General features: G+C 38.9%; 2 protein-coding genes across 4 annotated transcripts in view; one reads left to right on the top strand and one right to left on the bottom strand.

Annotated features, from left to right (window-relative positions):
* Positions 1-14,821, bottom strand: part of LMLN (leishmanolysin like peptidase) — an 85,787-nt gene extending 70,966 nt beyond the window's left edge. For all 3 annotated transcript variants that reach the window (XR_014303006.1, XM_082699911.1, XM_082699912.1), the window contains exons 1-4: positions 14,533-14,821; positions 2,067-2,164; positions 1,153-1,183; positions 241-323 (exon numbers count right to left, since the gene is read on the bottom strand). Coding sequence is in view for 2 of the 3 variants with exons in the window: in XM_082699911.1 (XP_082556037.1) it covers positions 241-323; positions 1,153-1,183; positions 2,067-2,164; positions 14,533-14,751 (431 nt within the window). In the remaining variant the exon portion in view is untranslated. The remainder of the gene's footprint in view (positions 1-240; positions 324-1,152; positions 1,184-2,066; positions 2,165-14,532) is intronic.
* Positions 14,822-14,836: 15 nt separating this feature from the next.
* DRC9 (dynein regulatory complex subunit 9) overlaps positions 14,837-17,560 on the top strand; it is a 56,952-nt gene continuing 54,228 nt past the window's right edge. The window contains exon 1 of the mRNA XM_082700108.1: positions 14,837-14,921. The gene's annotated coding sequence lies outside the window, so the exon portion shown is untranslated. The remainder of the gene's footprint in view (positions 14,922-17,560) is intronic.

The raw sequence follows: 17,560 nt of genomic DNA, 5'->3' as shown, positions 1-17,560 counted from the left end.
AGAATAAGCAATGACACCCCAGAAAAAGATCTAGCAGGTCACCTCATCATAGAAAATCAGGGAAAGAATGATCACTTAACAGATGCTTTCTTATTCCCTTTAAATACCTTGCAGTTCGGTCACTAAGGACAAACATAATAAAATATCCTATATGAGTTTCATAATTTGTCATACTGACAGAATGGGGAGGTCAGAGTACCAAACAACGAAAGAAAATGACCTGTATAGAATGTGACATACCTGCTAAGTAAGATAGTGCCCGCAGGTCTCCGAACCTGAAAAGTCTTCTCTAAATAAGAAATAGCTTGTGGAAAAAGTTTATTCTAAATAAAAGTTGAAAAAAAAAAAGTCAGAATTATAGTTAAAGGACGAGTATATTTAAAACAAGTAAGCTTAGGATATTAATGACTGAGGGGAAAATTTTACAATTCTGGAATACAAACGCTAATTAGTCAAAGATTGTGTGGAAAGAGAATGAGTCTAGGAGCAAAGGAATTTCCTTACTTTCTTAGTTGAGCTTGGGGAAAGAAATGAAGTGAAAAGTTCCTTCCCCATCTCTACTGAAATAGAATGTAAGAATATAGAAGTCTCAACTAATCTAAATTACTTCAAATTTGGGAGCAAATTAGATGACTCCAACATTAAGGTAATTTATGTTAAAATCTTATGTTTAGAAGATCTACTTTAATTTCACTGTATGTGTGACTCTGTAACAGCTAAGACACTGTTGACGTTAGCACCTCTATACGCAACTTCAGCATGTCATATATCAGACACATCCACCTGCAGGGGAATGAGTATTTCTACAAGACAATAGTGTCCTCGATGTATTTCAAAAATTGTCTTTTTCACTCTATCTTTAGCATGTTCTATTTCCACAAAACATAAGAGAACAAGGAAGAAAACAAGAAGACTGATTTACTATTAAATGGTAAAATGAGAAGACTAATTTAGCATCAAATAAGGACAAAATTTTGGTAAATGCATCACAGAGATGCCTTTGAAGAAAATGATAAAAATGTTCACTACCAATACCTTCTATTCATTCATTAAATAATCAGTGTATATTTTCTTTGTTGAAGTATAATTTATATATAATAAAGTGTACCCACTTCAAGTATCAAATTCAAGCCGTAAGTATTTATGACATACCTTTACGAGGTATCTTTTCTCAGGGAGTAATCTGAAAATCAAGACATAAAACATAAGAATTGCCACGGTGGGCACAGCACTGTCAATGATCATTAGTTCAGAGTGTATCTGGCAGGAGCCCCAAGGAATGCTCTGTGGAAGATCTAGTATCAGTCCTCTAAAATCTTAATTTACCTCAAGAAACATTTGAGCTTACTCTGTACCAACACAATGCTAGGCATGATCATGTTATCCCATTCTTTTGGGAAATTAAGGAGAGGGAAAGACATCAGTTACTCCTAACAGCTCTTCATACATGATTACAGATTCATAATTTATCTATTTTTTTTTAAAGATTTTATTTATTTGTCAGAGAGAGCGAGCGAGAGCGAGCACAGGCAGACAGAGTGGAAGGCAGAGTCAGACGGAGAAGCAGGCTCCCTGCGGAGCAAGGAGTCCAATATGGGACTCGATCCCAGGACGCTGGGATCATGACCTGAGCCGAAGGCAGCTGCTTAACCAACTGAGCCACCCAGGCGTCCCGATAATTTATCTATTTTCTGAACCCCTCTTACACTAACTGAAAGATTAGACTATCATCCCTTTGGCTAATAATTTTGTAAATGTTCTTATTATATATATTAATACTTTTATTTTTCCTCCAGGTACTTACTGAGGAGGTGCCTTCCAGGTATGTTATGACCACAGACAAGTAGATACATACTAGCTCTGTTTAAACTGTTTATGATGTATAGATTGATTTTAATCATATCCCATTATCATCATCCTTCCAGACTAAAAGGCATTATTAGATTAATTCCATCTTGAAGGTGCATTAGCATGTAGTTCCATGTATGGATCTTCAGGTAACAAATGGAAATATCTTCACTACTTTGATTCTTAATTTTAAAAAGAAAAAATAATGGTGTACTTACTCGTCAATACTTTTATCATAGACAGTCTTGATTCTTAAATGTTCATCAACATCTCTTTTTACAACATGATTTGCCTTAAGATGAACCTTATTTATGACCTGAAAAAAATAGATTTGAAAAATGTTTAAAAGGTGTTTTAAAAGGTGTTTTATAGACTAGCTAATGGAGATTCTAACCAGAAAAAAAATAAAAGAACTAAATAAATGAAGAGTTGTTTCATGCTCACGGATAGGAAGACTCAATATTGTCAGAATGTCAGTTCTTCCCAATTTGATCTGTAGATTCAATGCTATTCCAGTCAGAATCCCAGGAAGTTATATTGAGGACACCAAACAAACTGATTCTAAAGTTTATATGGAAAGGCAGATCCAGAATAGCCAACACTATGTCAAAGAAGAAGAACAAAGTTGGAAGACTGATACTATCTGACTTCAAGATTTACTATAAGCTATAGTGATCAAAACGTGGTACTAACAAAAGAGACAAACATTTATTGCAGCATTATTTAAAACAGCTAAGATACAGAAGCAGCCTAAATGTCCTTTGACAGATGAATGGATAAAGAAGATATGGTATAAAAAAAAAAAAAAAGAAGATATGGTATTACACAATGGAATATTACTCAGCCATAAAAAAGAATAAAATCTTGCCATTCCTGACAACACAGATAGATCTCCACGGTATTATGCTAAGTGAAATAAGTTAGAGAAAGGCAACATGATTTTAGTTATATCTGAAGTCTAAAAAACTAAAAATGAACAAACATACAGTACAACACATATAATAAATACAAGATGCATATTGTAATCACTAGTGCAAATACTCAAATATATTGCATTTTATGGTAATTTAATTACAACTCAATTTAAAAAGTAAAGCAGGGGTGCCTGGGTGGCTCAGTGGGTTAAGCTGCTGCCTTTGGCTCGGGTCATGATCTCAGCGTCCTGGGATCGAGTCCCGCGTCGGGCTCTCTGCTCGACGGGGAGCCTGCTTCCCTTCCTCTCTCTCTGCCTGCCTCTCTGCCTACTTGTGATCTCTCTCTCTCTCTGTCAAATAAATAAATAAATAAATCTTAAAAAAAAAAAAGTAAATCAAAGAGATATAGCTAAAAAGTCAACAGAAGAATCAAAATAGAAAAGAGAGGAAACAAAGAAAAAGTGGAACAGAGAAACAGCTGAACTGCAGACCCAAATCCAACTCTCAATAATCATATTAAATGTAAACAGACTATAGAACATTTCCATTAAAAAGCAAAGATTGTCAGACTAAGTAACAGAGCAAGATCCAACAATTTATTTTTATAAGAAACCCATTTTAACTATAAAGATCTAAAGGGATTGAAAGTGTAAGAATGGAACAAGATATATTATGTAAACATTGATTAAAAAAAAAAAAAAAGCCAGAGTGGCTATACTAGTATTAGACAAAGTATATTTTGAAACAAGGAATACTATCAGGGATAAAGAGAAGGGCAATACGTAGTGCTAAATGAGTCAATTCAACAAGAAAACAACGATCTAAAACATGTAATCACCTAACAGCACAGCTTCAAACTACATGAAGCAAAAAGTAAAAAAAATAGACAAATCCACAGTTATAGCTAGAGGCTTCAACACTTACACCTCAGTAATCAGTGCAGACCAGAGACAAAATCAGTAAGGATATAGGAGACCTATGTAGCACTACAACTAACTTAACTGAACTGACATTTATAGAGCACTTGCCCCAATAATAGCAGAATGTACATTCTTCTCAAGTGCATATTGCAACATTCACCTAGATAGATCACATTTTTGGCTAAAACAAATATTAAGAAATAGAGAAAACCTCGGGACGCCTGGGTGGCTCAGTTGGTTGGACGACTGCCCTCGGTTCAGGTCATGGTCCCGGAGTCCCGGGATCGAGTCCCGCATCGGGCTCCCAGCTCCACGGGGAGTCTGCTTCTCTCTCTGACCTTCTCCTCACTCATGTTCTCTCTCACTGTCTCTCTCTCAAATAAATAAATAAAATCTTTAAAAAAAACAAAAAAAGAAATAGAGAAAACCTGAATCATACAAAGGATGTTCTCTATCCATAACAAAATTAAATTAGAATGCAATTACTGAAAGAAAACAGGGAAATTTCCTAATATTTAAAAATCAAACAACAAACTAAATAATCACTAGGTTGAAGAGGAAGTCACAAAAGAGATTAGAAAATATTTTTATAAAGATGTTATTTTTAAATCATCTCTATACCCAACGTGGGACCTGAACTCACAACTCCAAGATCAAGTGTCACATGGTCTACCAATTGAGTCAGCCAGGTGTCCCTAGAAAATATTTTCGTTGAATGAAAATCAAACTACAGCAAATTAATATTTGTGGAATACAGCTGAAGCAGTGTTTACAGGAAATTTTATTTTTAAAAACCCTCTAATTATCTAAGCTTCTATTTCAAGAAACCAGAAAAGGGGGGCACCTGGGTAGCTCAGTCAGTTAAGTTTCTGCCTTGGGCTCAGGTCATGATCCCAGAGCCTTGGGATCAAGCCCCACACTGGGCTCCCTGATCAGCAGGGAGTCTGCTTCCCCCTCTCCCACTCCCCCTGCTTGTGTTCTCTCTTTTTCTCAAATAAATAAATCTTTAAAAAGAAAGAAAGAAAGAAAGAAAGAAACCAGAAAATGAGCAAGCTAAAAAAAAAAAAAAAAAAAAAAAAAGAAGAAAATAATAAAGAGTAAAAACCAATTAAATGGAAAACAGAAAAATAATAGAGAAATCAATAAAACTAAGAGCTAATTCTTTGAGAAGACTAATATAACTGATAAACCCCTAAGCAGAGAGACCAAGAGAAAGAGAGAGAACACCAATTACCAATGTCAAGAATGAAACAGGAGATACTACTACAGACTTTACAGACCGTGATACTGTGATTTACAATAGGAAATATGTGTTTGGTTTTTGCCCCATTACTGGCACAGATTTCTTAAAATCTTAGAATTTCCTAAGTGATGAGAGTGATAAAGGTGTATTTTGTTAAATTAATGAGGCGACTTTTGGAAAGCACCTAAGAATGGGGACTGATTGCCAGTGGAGCCAACCATGTGATTAGAGAGTTGGAACTTTCAGTCTCCACCCCTTCATCTCTAATGAGGAGAGGGGCTGCAGTTGAGTTCAATCCTAATGGGTGATGATTTAATTAACCATGTCTATGTGATGAAGCTTCTATAAAACCCAAGATGATGAGATTTGGAGTTTCCTATTGGTGAACACTGTTAACCTTAAAAATAAAACTGCTGGTTATTTTTCCAGCAAAAATGGATTTGGGAATAGAAAAAAACTGCAATCCAGGACAAGCATGATACAATAAAACCATAGGCAAATCTGAAGAACAAAGGAGAGGGATAATACTCTTACAGAGAGAAAAAGGAAACTGGGAGGGCTATTACAAGCAAAATGTCTACTGGAATAAACTGGGAGTTCAAAGTATAAAGGCTTTTCTTTGGCTTAGTTGTGAGTCTCTCATTGGCTGGACTATTGCCAGGGAAGGAGCGAAAATATTCTTCCTTCTGCTGGGATAGTAAAATAGTATACACATGCAAGGTCCATCACTTCCTGTTAGGTCTGTAATTGACAATGAATGGCAGGGCATGAGAGTTCCCTCTTGCTGGCCTCCCAGCTCCACTCTAAATGAGGTTTCCCCTTTTATTGATTTTCAGACCATATGAAAGAGATTCCTAGAGAAGGGAATGTTCTGATGGGGGGCAACTCCTTGCCCTTTCTCTATACCTTGCCCTATGCACGTCTTCCATCTAGTTGTCCTTGAGTTATACGTTTGTTTTTATAATAAACCAGTAATCTAGTAGTAATTTTTTTTCTCTAAGTTGCTCTAGCAAATTAATCCAACCCAAGGAAGGGGTTGTTGGAAACTCCAATCTATAATCATTTGGTCAGAAGCTCAGATGACAGTCTGGACTTAACAACTGGTGCCTGAAATTGTGGAGTGTGGGCCAGTCTTACAGAACTGCAGAATCTGATGCTATCACTGGGTAGATAGTGAGTTTCGGTTTGTGTAGGAGAGTTACTTGGCAGTGTGTGGAAAACCCCCCACATGTTGGAATTGATACCAGAACACTTTATTACAGACATTTAAAAAATCAAAAGAGAATACTAAGAAAAACGTTAAGCCTATAACTTTGACAACTTCAATGAAATGAAATTCTCTGAAAGATATAATGTAATCAAAACACAACGAAGAAGAAATAACTTGAATAGTTCATAGTTTACAACTCCCCACTAAAAAAAATTCCAGGTTGAGATGTCTTCATTCATGAATTCTATTAAACATTTAAGGAAGAAACAATAGTAACTGTATGCAAGCTCTTCCTTAAAATGGAAGGGGAAGGAATATTTCCAAACTTATTCTTTGAGGCTGGCATTACCCTAATACTGAAACCAACAGTTATCGGAGAAAAAAAAATCTATAGACCAATATCCTTCATAAATATATACGCAAAATTATCAACATCAGCAAGTTAAATCCGGCAAAACATAAAAAAAGGGTAATACATCATAACCAAGTGGAATTTTAATCTAAGGAATGCAATGCTAGTTTATCATTTAAAAATTTCAAACAATGTAATTCACAACATCAACATACTAAAGAAAAAAAGTTACACAATTATATTAATTAATGCCAAAAAGACATTTAATAAAATTCAGGGGTTCCTGGGTGTCTCGGTCAGTTAAGCATCTGCCTTCAGCTCAGGTCATGATCCTGAGGTCCTAGGATCTAACCTCTGACAGGCTCCCTACTCAGCAGGGAGTCTGCTTCTTCCTCTCTCTCTTATCCTTCCCCATGCTTGCGTGCTTGCTCTCTTTCTTTTGAAATGAATAAAAAATCTTAAAAAAAAATTCAATATCCATCCATGATAAAAACTAAGAATAGAAAGTAATTTTCTCCACATGGCAAAGCACATTTGCCAAAAATCTAAAACCAATACACTTTTTTCTTTTAAAGGGTTTTTTTAAAAAAAGATTTTAATATTTAAGATTTAATAATATCTACAACTAATATTCTTCTTTTAAAAAGATTTTATTTATTTGAGAGAAAGACCACCAAAGAGCACAAGTGGAGGGGTAGGGGCAGAGGGAAAAAGAAAAGCCAACTCTCTGCTGAGCAGGGAGCCCAGACCTGAGGCAGGAGTGGTATCAATCCCAGGACCCAGGATCATGACCTGAGCTGAAGGCAGACACTTAACTGACAGAGAAACTCAGGTACCCCTACAACTAATTTTTTTTTTTAAGATTTTATTTATTTATTTGACAGAGATAACATGTAGGCTGAGAGGCAGGCAGAGAGGGGGTGGGGGAAGCAGGCTCCCTGCTGAGCAGAGAGCCAGATGCAGGACTCAATCCCAGGACCCTGAGATCATGATCTGAGCCGAAGGCAAAGGCTTAACCCACTGAGCCACCCAGGTACCCCAATATTCTTAATAATAGAAGACTGAATGCCTTCCTAAGATCAGTAACAATGCAAGAAAGTCTACTCTTACCATTCTTATTCAATGTCATATAGGAGGCCACAGTATGATAAAGCAATATTAATATTAAATATTTAATATAAGCAAAAGATACATATTGTAATCCCTAAAGCAAATACACACACACACACACACACACAGGTTAAAAGTAAAAGAATGAAAGAGATATACCACATAAGCTCTATCATAAACAAGCTCAACAGACTTCAAGACAGAAAGTATTACCAGAAATAAAGAGTGACATTTTATAATGATAAAGGGTTAATATATCAGGAATTGTAAATATGAATGTATTTAATAACAATGGATTCAAAGTCTACAAAGCAAAAATTGATAGAAGTAAAGAGAAAAAGAAAAAATTGGGGCGCCTGGGTGGCTCAGTGGGTTAAGCCGCTGCCTTCGGCTCAGGTCATGATCTCAGGGTCCTGGGATCGAGTCCTGTATCGGGCTCTCTGCTCAGCGGGGAGCCTGCTTCCTTCTCTCTCTCTCTCTGCCTGCCTCTCAGTGTACTTGTAATTTCTCTCTGTCAAATAAATAAATAAAAATCTTTAAAAAAAAAAAAAAAGAAAGAAAAAATTTACAATCTTAAGAGATCTTTAAGACCTTTGTCTGAGCATAGGAAGTGCTTAGACTACCATCAATCACTTTACCTTACTGACACGTATAAAAAGCTATAATCAATAACTATAGAATATATATTCTTTGCAAGTATACATGAAAAGTTAAATAGGATACAGCATATGCTGAGGTATAAATAAATCAATCTCAAATTTCAAATTTCTGTCTTACAGAAGACACTCTCTAAATAACAGTAACAATAAGATCTAGAAAAGGACCCAAAATTTAGAAATTATATTTAAACATTTTTAATAACCCTCAGATTAAAGAAGAAATTACCAGGGAAAATAAAAACACTTTGGATCAAACAACAATTAAGCTCCCCTACTCTTGCTCTCTCGCTCACTCTCATTTACCTAAATCAATACAATCTTAAAAAAAAAAAAAAAGACAACTCTCAATTAAAGATAAATAAATAAATAAATTACCAAAGCTAACAGTTGGTTATTTAGGATGTCTTTATGCCAAAAAATTTAACAGTTCAGATGAAATAAAGACCTTAAAAACACAAGTTACCAAGACAGGCACAGAATCAAATAGAAAGTATGAACTGACTTGTTATCAGAGAAATTGGATTTATCTAAACTTTTCTACATAGTGGTTGCTTGGGGCCAGAGGTAAAAACAGGGACTGACTAGATAGATAGGTAGATGGATAGATGGATAGATTTTTAGTAATTTCTACACCCTACATGGGGCTCAAACTCATGACCCTGAGATCAAGAGTCGCATGCTCTCCTGGCTGAGCTAGCCAGGTGCCCCAGGGATTGACTAAAAATGGGCATAATGGATCTGTTTAAGGTGGTGGAACTATTCTAAAACTGGATTGTGCTGATAGCTACACAATTCTGCAAATTTATTAAAAGTCACTGAATTGGACATTTAAGTGGGTGAATTTTATGTTATATAAATTATAGCTCCATAAGAGTTGGTTTTTTTTAAAGATTTTATTTATTTGTCAGAGAGAGAGACAGAGAGAGTGAGCACAAGCAGGGGGAGTGGCAGGCAGAGGGGGAAGCAAGCCCTCATCGAACAAGGAGCCTGATATGAGACCCAATCCCCGGACCCCGGATCATGACCCAAGCTGAAGGCACGCCTAACCAGTGAGCCACCCAGGTATCCCTCAATAAGAGTATCTTAAAAACTCTCTACAAAGGCCCACCCAGGTGGTCTCAACTATGAATTATACTAAACATTTAAGGAAGAAATGATTTCAGTTTTATACAAACTCTTTTAGAAAATACAAGAGGAGGGCGCCTGGGTGGCTCAGTGGGTTAAGCTGCTGCCTTTGGCTCGGGTCATGATCTCAGGGTCCTGGGATCAAGTCCCGCATGGGGCTCTCTGCTCAGCAGGGAGCCTGCTTCCTCCTCTCTCTCTCTCTGCCTGCCTCTCCGACTACTTGTGATTTCTGTCAAATAAATAAATAAAATCTTAAAAAAAAAAAAAAGAAAATACAAGAAGATGGAACACCTCCTAATTCATTATGTGAGACCAGTATAATTCTGGTATCAAAAATGAACAAAGGGATGCCTAGGTTGTTCAGTCAGTTAAGCGGCTGTCTTCTCTCAGGTCATCATGTCCTGAATCAGGCTCCTTGCTCAGTGGGGAACCTGCTTCTCTCTACATGCCACTCCCCCTGCTTGTGTGCTCTCTCAGTAAACAAAATCTTTAAAAAAATGAACAAAAACTTCACTAAAAAAAGAATTTATAAATCAACATTACTCATAAACATAGATGCATAAATCTTTAACAATCTATTAGCAAACTGAATTCAGAGATATATAAAAAGGATAATACATCTTTAAGTTAGGACCAAGGAGGGTCTATCACAAAAAGCAACTGCTATTTACACAATTTACTACTGGAAAATTCAATGTATTCTATCATATAACAAAATATTTTACATAATTCCATTTGTATAAACTAAGCTCTAAAAAAGACAAAACTAATCTCTCTCTCTCTCTTTTTCTAAGATTTTATTTATTTGTCAGAGAGAGAGAGAGAAAACAAGCGGGGGGGGGGGGGCGGCAGGCAAAGGGAGAAGCAGGCTCCTTGCTGCGTAAGGAGCCCGATGCAGGACTCAATCCCAATCCCTGGGAACATGCCCTGAGCTGAAGGCAGTTGCTTAACTGACAGAGCCACCCAGGAGTCCTGAGACAAAACTAAACTAATGTTAAAAAAAATAAATTAAAAAAAGGGAATAATTGTCGCCTGGGGTATCTGGATAGGGAAAACTGACTGGCACAAGATGGGGCAGGGATCTTTCTGGAGACATAGAAATATTCTGTTATCATGTGGCTACAAGCTTCTCGTGAACTACATGACTGCATTTATTATGTCCCAATACATGTAAATTTAGCAGAAAGCTTTTAGGGGCACATGGCTGGCTCAGTTGGTAGAACATGCCACTCTTGATCTTGAGGCTGTGAGTTCGAGCTCCATACTGGGCACACAGGTTACTTTAAAAAAAAAAAAAAAGTTTAAAATAATATTCCTTCCTTTCTATTTTCCTTCCTTTTTGCTTCATTTTTTAGAGCACTGAGGAGCAGAGAGAGATGGAGAATTCTCAAGCAGGCTCTACTCCCAACACAGAGCCCCAAGTAGAGCTCAATCTCACAACCCTGAGACCATGACCGAAGCCAAAATCAAGAGCCAGAAACTTAACCGACTAAGCCTCCCAGGTGCCCCAACCACAAAACTTTTAAAAGTAACAACAAGTGGGATGCCTGGGTGGCTCAGTCAGTTAAGCGGCTGCCTTCAGCTCAGGTCATGATCCTAGGGTCCTCTGATCGAGACCCGCACTGGGCTCCTTTCTCGGCTGGGAGCCTGCTTCTCTCTCTGCCTCTGCCTGCCACTCTGCCTGTGTGCACGCTTGCTCTCTCTCTCTGACAAAGAAATAAATGGAATCTTTAAAAAAAAAAAAAAAAAGTAACAAGTGAGAGGATGGAGAATGGGCAGAAGTATATGAAATATGAATGAGAGAATATGGTAAGAGTTAAAGCTGGGTGATGTGTCCACGAGCGTTCATTATACTATTCTGTTTTTTTTTTGTTTTGTTTTGTTTTCATTTATATAATTAAAAAATGAAACTTAGAGGTTTGGGTTGAAAACAAGTTAAATATGTCAAAAAAAATTTTTTTAGTTGGTTCTATACCCAACATGGGGCTTGAACTCACGGATCAAAAGTCTACATCCAACATGGGGCCTGAACTTAGAGATCAAGAGTCTCACACCCTACCAACTGAGCCAGCCAGGCGCCTCCCTACACCTCCCCTCCTACTTCCCTCCCATCCTCCCAACATGTTTTGTACTTCCCACCACAACCCCAAAAATGTTACATAATTTCCTATAGCATTTAACAGAGGTGTAGTCACTAGTATGAGTACAATGAATAATTCTTTTTTTTTTTTAAGATTTTATTTATTTATTTGAGCATGAGTGGGGAGAGGGGCAGAGGGAGAGGGAGAATAAGACTCCCTGTTGAGCAGGGAGTACAATACTGGGCTCATTCCTAAGACCCTGGATCATGACCTGAGCCAAAAGCAGATGATTAACTGACTGAGCCACCCACGCACCTATAATGAATTACTCTTGCCTGTACTTTATGTTTAGGTTAAAGCTAAGACAATGGTTAGGAGGACTTGCTATTATATAGTCTATGAAAACCGGGAGATTTATTAAGAATGATAAGTCTCAAAAAGAACTTAATAGCTTGCTTTTAGTATCTGAAGCACTATCACAATTGAGTTTGTTTAGCCAAGAGGCATGAATAGGAATAGTGGGTAAAAATTTCCGGAAGAGTTTTCAGCTCTATAAAAAGAAGAACTTTATACTGGTGATCTCCAAAAGTAAAGGGGCCACCTCTGGAGATACTCTCTTTCCACTGAGATGTTCAAAAAGAAGTTGGAGTTTTGAACACTGGCAACATGGCAACAATCACTAGATGAAACTGCTATATGTTTCCTCCAATGGAGGGATTTTGCAATTCTTTGAATAGTTTTCTCTTCCTGTAATCTAAATTCAAAGAAAGAAGCACAGGGTTTTGCAGGAATGGCTTTGTTGTTTTAGATGTTTTTAAAGAATTCATCGGGGGTGGGAGAATTGTGGCTATATTGTTAAAGGGTACAACCTTGCAACCAGTAAGTAAATAAGCCCTGGAGCTCTAATACAGCATAGTGACTATAGTCAACAATACTGTATTATAAACTTAGAACTTGCTAAGAGACTAAAAAAATAAATAAAATTCAGCCAAAATGCAGTGTCATGATAAAAGCTGAAATATAGCTGTAAGCCCCAAACTTAGTATTTTGGCACATATGGTTATAACAGTATGCATAGAACATTTTGGAAATTATCACAAAAATGAGTGGTCTTAGATTTCTGGGCTGAATTGAAAATTTCAAGATTAGTCTTTCTCAATAAAGTAATAAGACAATTATAAAATCAATCATAACATGCCACCCTGCCCCAGGTACTCTATCTCCTTTCTACAAAGAACACTGATTATTGTGGGCTCTCTAAATACTGCTGAGGAATCAGATATAAACCTCATCCAAAGGAACCTTACAATTTAACTACAAAAGCAAAACTACAAAGAAATGCCTGAGAAATAAACCTTCCCCACACAGTAGTACTTGGTTAAGTGCCAGAGAGATTACAGATAAGACATACTATGAAATGGAAAAAACCATTCTGCTGGAGTCGTTTCAGCTGACTGTCTTGAAGGTAGGGAACTTTAACTAGGATTAAAAGAACGTAGGGCACCTGGATGGCTCAGTGGGTTAAAGCCTCTGCCTTCAGCTCAGGTCCCAGGGTCCTGGGATCAAGCCCCGAATCGGCCTCTCTGCTCAGCGGGGAGCCTGCTTCCCTCTCTCTGCCTGCCTCTCTGCCTACTTGTGATCTCTCTCGTCAAATAAATAAATAAAATCTTAAAAAAAAAAAAAAAAAAAGAATGTAGAGAGGGAGAAAAATGGAAGGAGGCAGGCACTTGCAGGGTAGGAGAACAGGGTAAAGCAAGCAATGTGGTGAAGTAACTTGAAAATAAGCCTGAATTTTGTCTTAGAGAGCCCCCCAATAGCCTTCCAATGCCTTTAGCTCTCCTAACCTTTGGGTCAGTAGTTTCCAATGTGTGGTCTTTGGACAAGTATCATCATCAACCACCTGGGAGCCTGAACTGCAAATTCTGGGTACCATCCCAGACCTAATGAGTTAGAAAGTGGGGGAGTGAGACAGCAAACTGTGTTTTAACAAATCTTTTAGGTGATTCTGATGAACTCTCAAGTTGAAAACCACTGCTCTACAATTGCCTAAGTAGAACTCTCAGCACAGGAAAGCCATCATGTTCTGAGTGCCTAACTCAGCCACTTTGCTGGGTGCAGAAAGGGAGTTAACACTGTTAGAGTAGGCAGTTTGTGAGGTTCTCACAAGATGCCGCGAGGCCAGCAAAGAGGAAGTCATGGCCATCTATGAAGGAGAGGCCTGTCCTGGCACCACTCCAAAAGAAAACCACAAGGGACTGCCATCTTGACAGCTTGAGTGACCTCAGCTCATTATACAGTTGTTTTATCATTAGCACTGCGGTTATGAAGGAGCTCCGCCTCTGAAATCTCCACGAGAGTTCTTTATCGGGCAAATAAGGCAAGAAAAAGGGCATAACCTACATTCCTGGAAGAGACCACCCTGTTTCCAAGAAATCCTCACTTCAAGTAATCAATATTCCACCCCTTTGTTAACAACTGTCAATAACAGAAACGGAAACCCAGTAGGCTCAGACCTTCCTTGAGCGCACCCTCTCTCACATCTCTAGAATGTAGTTTTACTTTAAGAAACTTTCCTGCTTGGGGGCGCCTGGATGGCTTAGTCTTTAGGCGCCTTCGGCTCAGGTCATGATCCCAGGGTCCGGGAATCAAGCCCCACATCGTACTCCCTGCTTGGCGGGAAGCCTGCATCTCCCTGTCCCACTCCCCCTGCTTGTATTCTCTCTCTGTCTTCCCCTCTGTCAAAGAAATAAAATCTTTAAAGAAAAAGGAAAGAAGGAACGAAAAGAAAGCTTCCTGCTTGTACTGCTTATGTACCCTGTTGTCTGTCCTTGAATTATTTCTCCTGGCAGACCAAGAGCCTCCAGCGACATCTTTTGCAGGGGCTGGGTCAAGGGCTCAGGACCAAGGATCACCCGGTAACAAGGGCAGGTCCAACCCCCAAGAGTTCAGTTTCCGGTCCAACTTCGCTTTCTTCTCCAACACACCTTGTTCCAGCAACTACCCTCTACATCTTCGCCTCTTGTGTTACTTTACCCTCACAGCGCCCGTTCCCGCCCCTCCGTCGCCCTACCTCAGTCTCAGAGGGGACGTGGTGCCGGCAGGGAGGGGAACTGTCCAAGGAGACAGGAATTGATGTGGAGCTTGCCCAGAGGCCGCCCAACAGGAGTAAAACGCCTTGGACCCATAAAGACCTGCTCCAGCGCCACTGGCTAGGGCCAGGGCCTGAACCCGAGAAACCTGCAACTCCGTTCCATTCGGCCGCCATCTTCTGGCCGAGCGTCGTTACCATGGAGTACGTGACGTCTTCACCCTGGCGCCAGCTCCGCCCCTCGCTGCCGGCGGAGAGACGATTTTCGATTGGCTAGCATTACCAACCAGATCGCCCCGGATGTGAACTGCATCACGGTCGTCGCATCTCAATTCGGGAAGCCTGCCAATAAATGGCCTTTCGCGGCCCACGTGAGTTGGGCTGTAGGAAGACTAGTGGGTGTCGCTCGGCAATTATTGTATAAGGCCATTTCTCTTTAATTCAGTTTCTCACCTTAAAGGTAGGCATCCATACTGGGTGCCATGTAGCTTAAACAAACTGATGTAGAACCTTTAACGGTTTAGCCCTCTGTATAAAAGATAAATGGAATGTACTTTCATTTTTACTTTATTTTCAGTCACCAATTTTAGCACCATTTAGTCATTTCTTATAAAATCAGTATGTTCGTTCCTATTCAACCCCATCCCTTAACTGTTATAAAACAAAACAAGAATTAGGGGTGTCTGTCTTTGTGCAGCATTTGACTTGATTTCTGGGGTACTGAGTTCAAACCCCACAATGGGCATGGAGCCTACTTAACACAAAAACTGCAAAAAACAAACCCAAAACAACCCACAAGAATTGCAACTGCATTTAACCCAGGAAGAGACCAGGTGGATCCTTGCCATTAAGGAAACTACCTTCAATCTAGGCCAGGAGTAACTATAAAAAAACTGAAAATTGGGATATTACCCCCAAGGCCCTTTAAAAATTAAAACTAGTAACTGTAAGCACTGAACTGGGACAGTTTATTTATTCAGAACTGAATACTGTAAATTACTATACTAGGAACTGGGGAAAGTAAAGAATAGCCCCAAGATCATACAATTCATTGGTCAAGATCATGTACTCAAACTGAAAGGTGGGGCATTCTACCAGTAAAGGCTGGTAGAATGAGTCTATCATCCTCCAACTAGTTGAAATTGGGACTCCAAATCAAATTTATCACTTTCAAGACATGTGCTTTTTCCACTACAAGATGACAATGAACCTGTGAATTCTGAACAGAGAGTAGCACCAGAAAACATCAAGTTCCTAGTTTTAACAGTTGTGTCATGCTGGGGACAGGCTGTTTCAGATCCAGCCAACCAACTGATAGCCATTTGAGTTCATTTCTCTGAAACACAGGATTCCTCCAATGGTGCCTCTGGCTTGAGGACCATTTTTGTACTCACCAAATCTCATTATGGGAAGAGAAATGCATAAAGCCCTCTCTCATTTACTAAGTACTGTATTACTAAATCAATTCAAGAGGATGAATTTCCATGCAAGGTTGTCTTGCCTCTGCATTTACTCAGGTCATCCTAAGGATTCTTTTTTTAAAAAAAATTATTTGACACACAGGGGGAGAGATCACAAGTAGGCAGAGCAGCAGGCAGAGGGGGAAGCAGGCTCCCTGCTGAGCAAAGCCCCATTCAGGAGGGCCCTGAGATCAGTACCTGAGCCACCCAAACCTCTCTTCTTTGCTCAACTGTCCACTTCCTGTTTATTCACCTCCATTATTCTATCATCATCCTACTCAATACCATATTCACTTAATTCCTACAAAGGTGACAGCTTTAAATTTCCTCCACTGTAAGCCTAATCCAGGCACAAATGTCCAGCTGCCTTCCTGGACGTGCTCACAACATCCTATAGCTTCCTCAAACTCATCACCCTTCCACTGAAAGATCTTCTAGTTACCCAACTTTGTAAATGCACTCACTATTACCCACCCACAACCCAAGGTAGTAATGTTACCATTGAAGACAGTTGGTCTTTGAATTCTCTTAATCCTTAGTACAGTTTATAAGACCTGGCATAATCCGGCCATTTCTACTTATTTTCCAATTATTGCCCACAATTAGGTTTCAGTTACACTACACAACCCAGTTGAACAGTTCCTTAAATGCCTTCTTTCACATAAACCCTAAAGGTCAATTTTTATGAAATACCTCCCTAAGCATTTCTTTCTCTATTCCTAATCACTCTTAAGAGTACTGATACATCTTTGGGGCAACTGGGTGGGTCAGTCTGTTAAGCAGTCCACTTGATTTTTGGTTCAGGCCATCTCAGGGTTAAGATGCGAACCCCAAATCTAGCTATGAGCTCTGCAGGGTGTCAGATTCTTTCCCTCTGCCCCTCCCCCAACTCATGCACTCACAAATTTTTAAAAAGTACCAAAACATCTACTTAAATGACATATTAATGAAGTTACTATTAGATTATGCTGTTTCTCAACAACTAAATCTCACTGGAGTACGTCTGTGGATTGGTACTTCTTGCCAGTGACCCAATTTATCAATGTCAATTTCCTTAGGATTCTAATACACAAATTGTGGCCCTGAAATACACTGCTTAGACCTTGTGAAGAAAACATTAACACTGGACCAAAGCTGCATCTGACCCAACCACCTCTTTTTCCTTTAAGTCATTCTTCCCAAGTAAGCCCAAATGAGACTACAGTACAAATACAACCCATTTCTGTGATACCTGGTATTTTTCCTTCTAACAACTTTGGCTTGAGGACCACCATTGGGCTTGACACACCATTCTTAGAACTGCTGTATGCTACTCTAAATGTGATTAAAAACTGTAAAAGGGCTCAGTTTGACCAATTCCCAGGTTTCATGTCGGTATCTTCAGTGGAGTGTCAAGATTTGGTGGTTAATAAAAGGACTGGCTGGCTGCTACTGCCAACAATCAAGTATTTACAGCCACCATACTGCGACCTGATGCCTTATTTAAACTTTATTTCAACAATTCAGAGAACTGAAATACCTTGCAGCCCAGCTTTAGTTTCATCTTACAC

The sequence above is a fragment of the Mustela nivalis genome (genome assembly GCF_964662115.1).
Source record: "Mustela nivalis genome assembly, chromosome: 1".
NCBI lineage: Eukaryota > Metazoa > Chordata > Mammalia > Carnivora > Mustelidae > Mustela > Mustela nivalis.
Note: the sequence above shows the minus strand (reverse complement) of the source record. Positions and strands in the feature narration are given on the sequence as shown.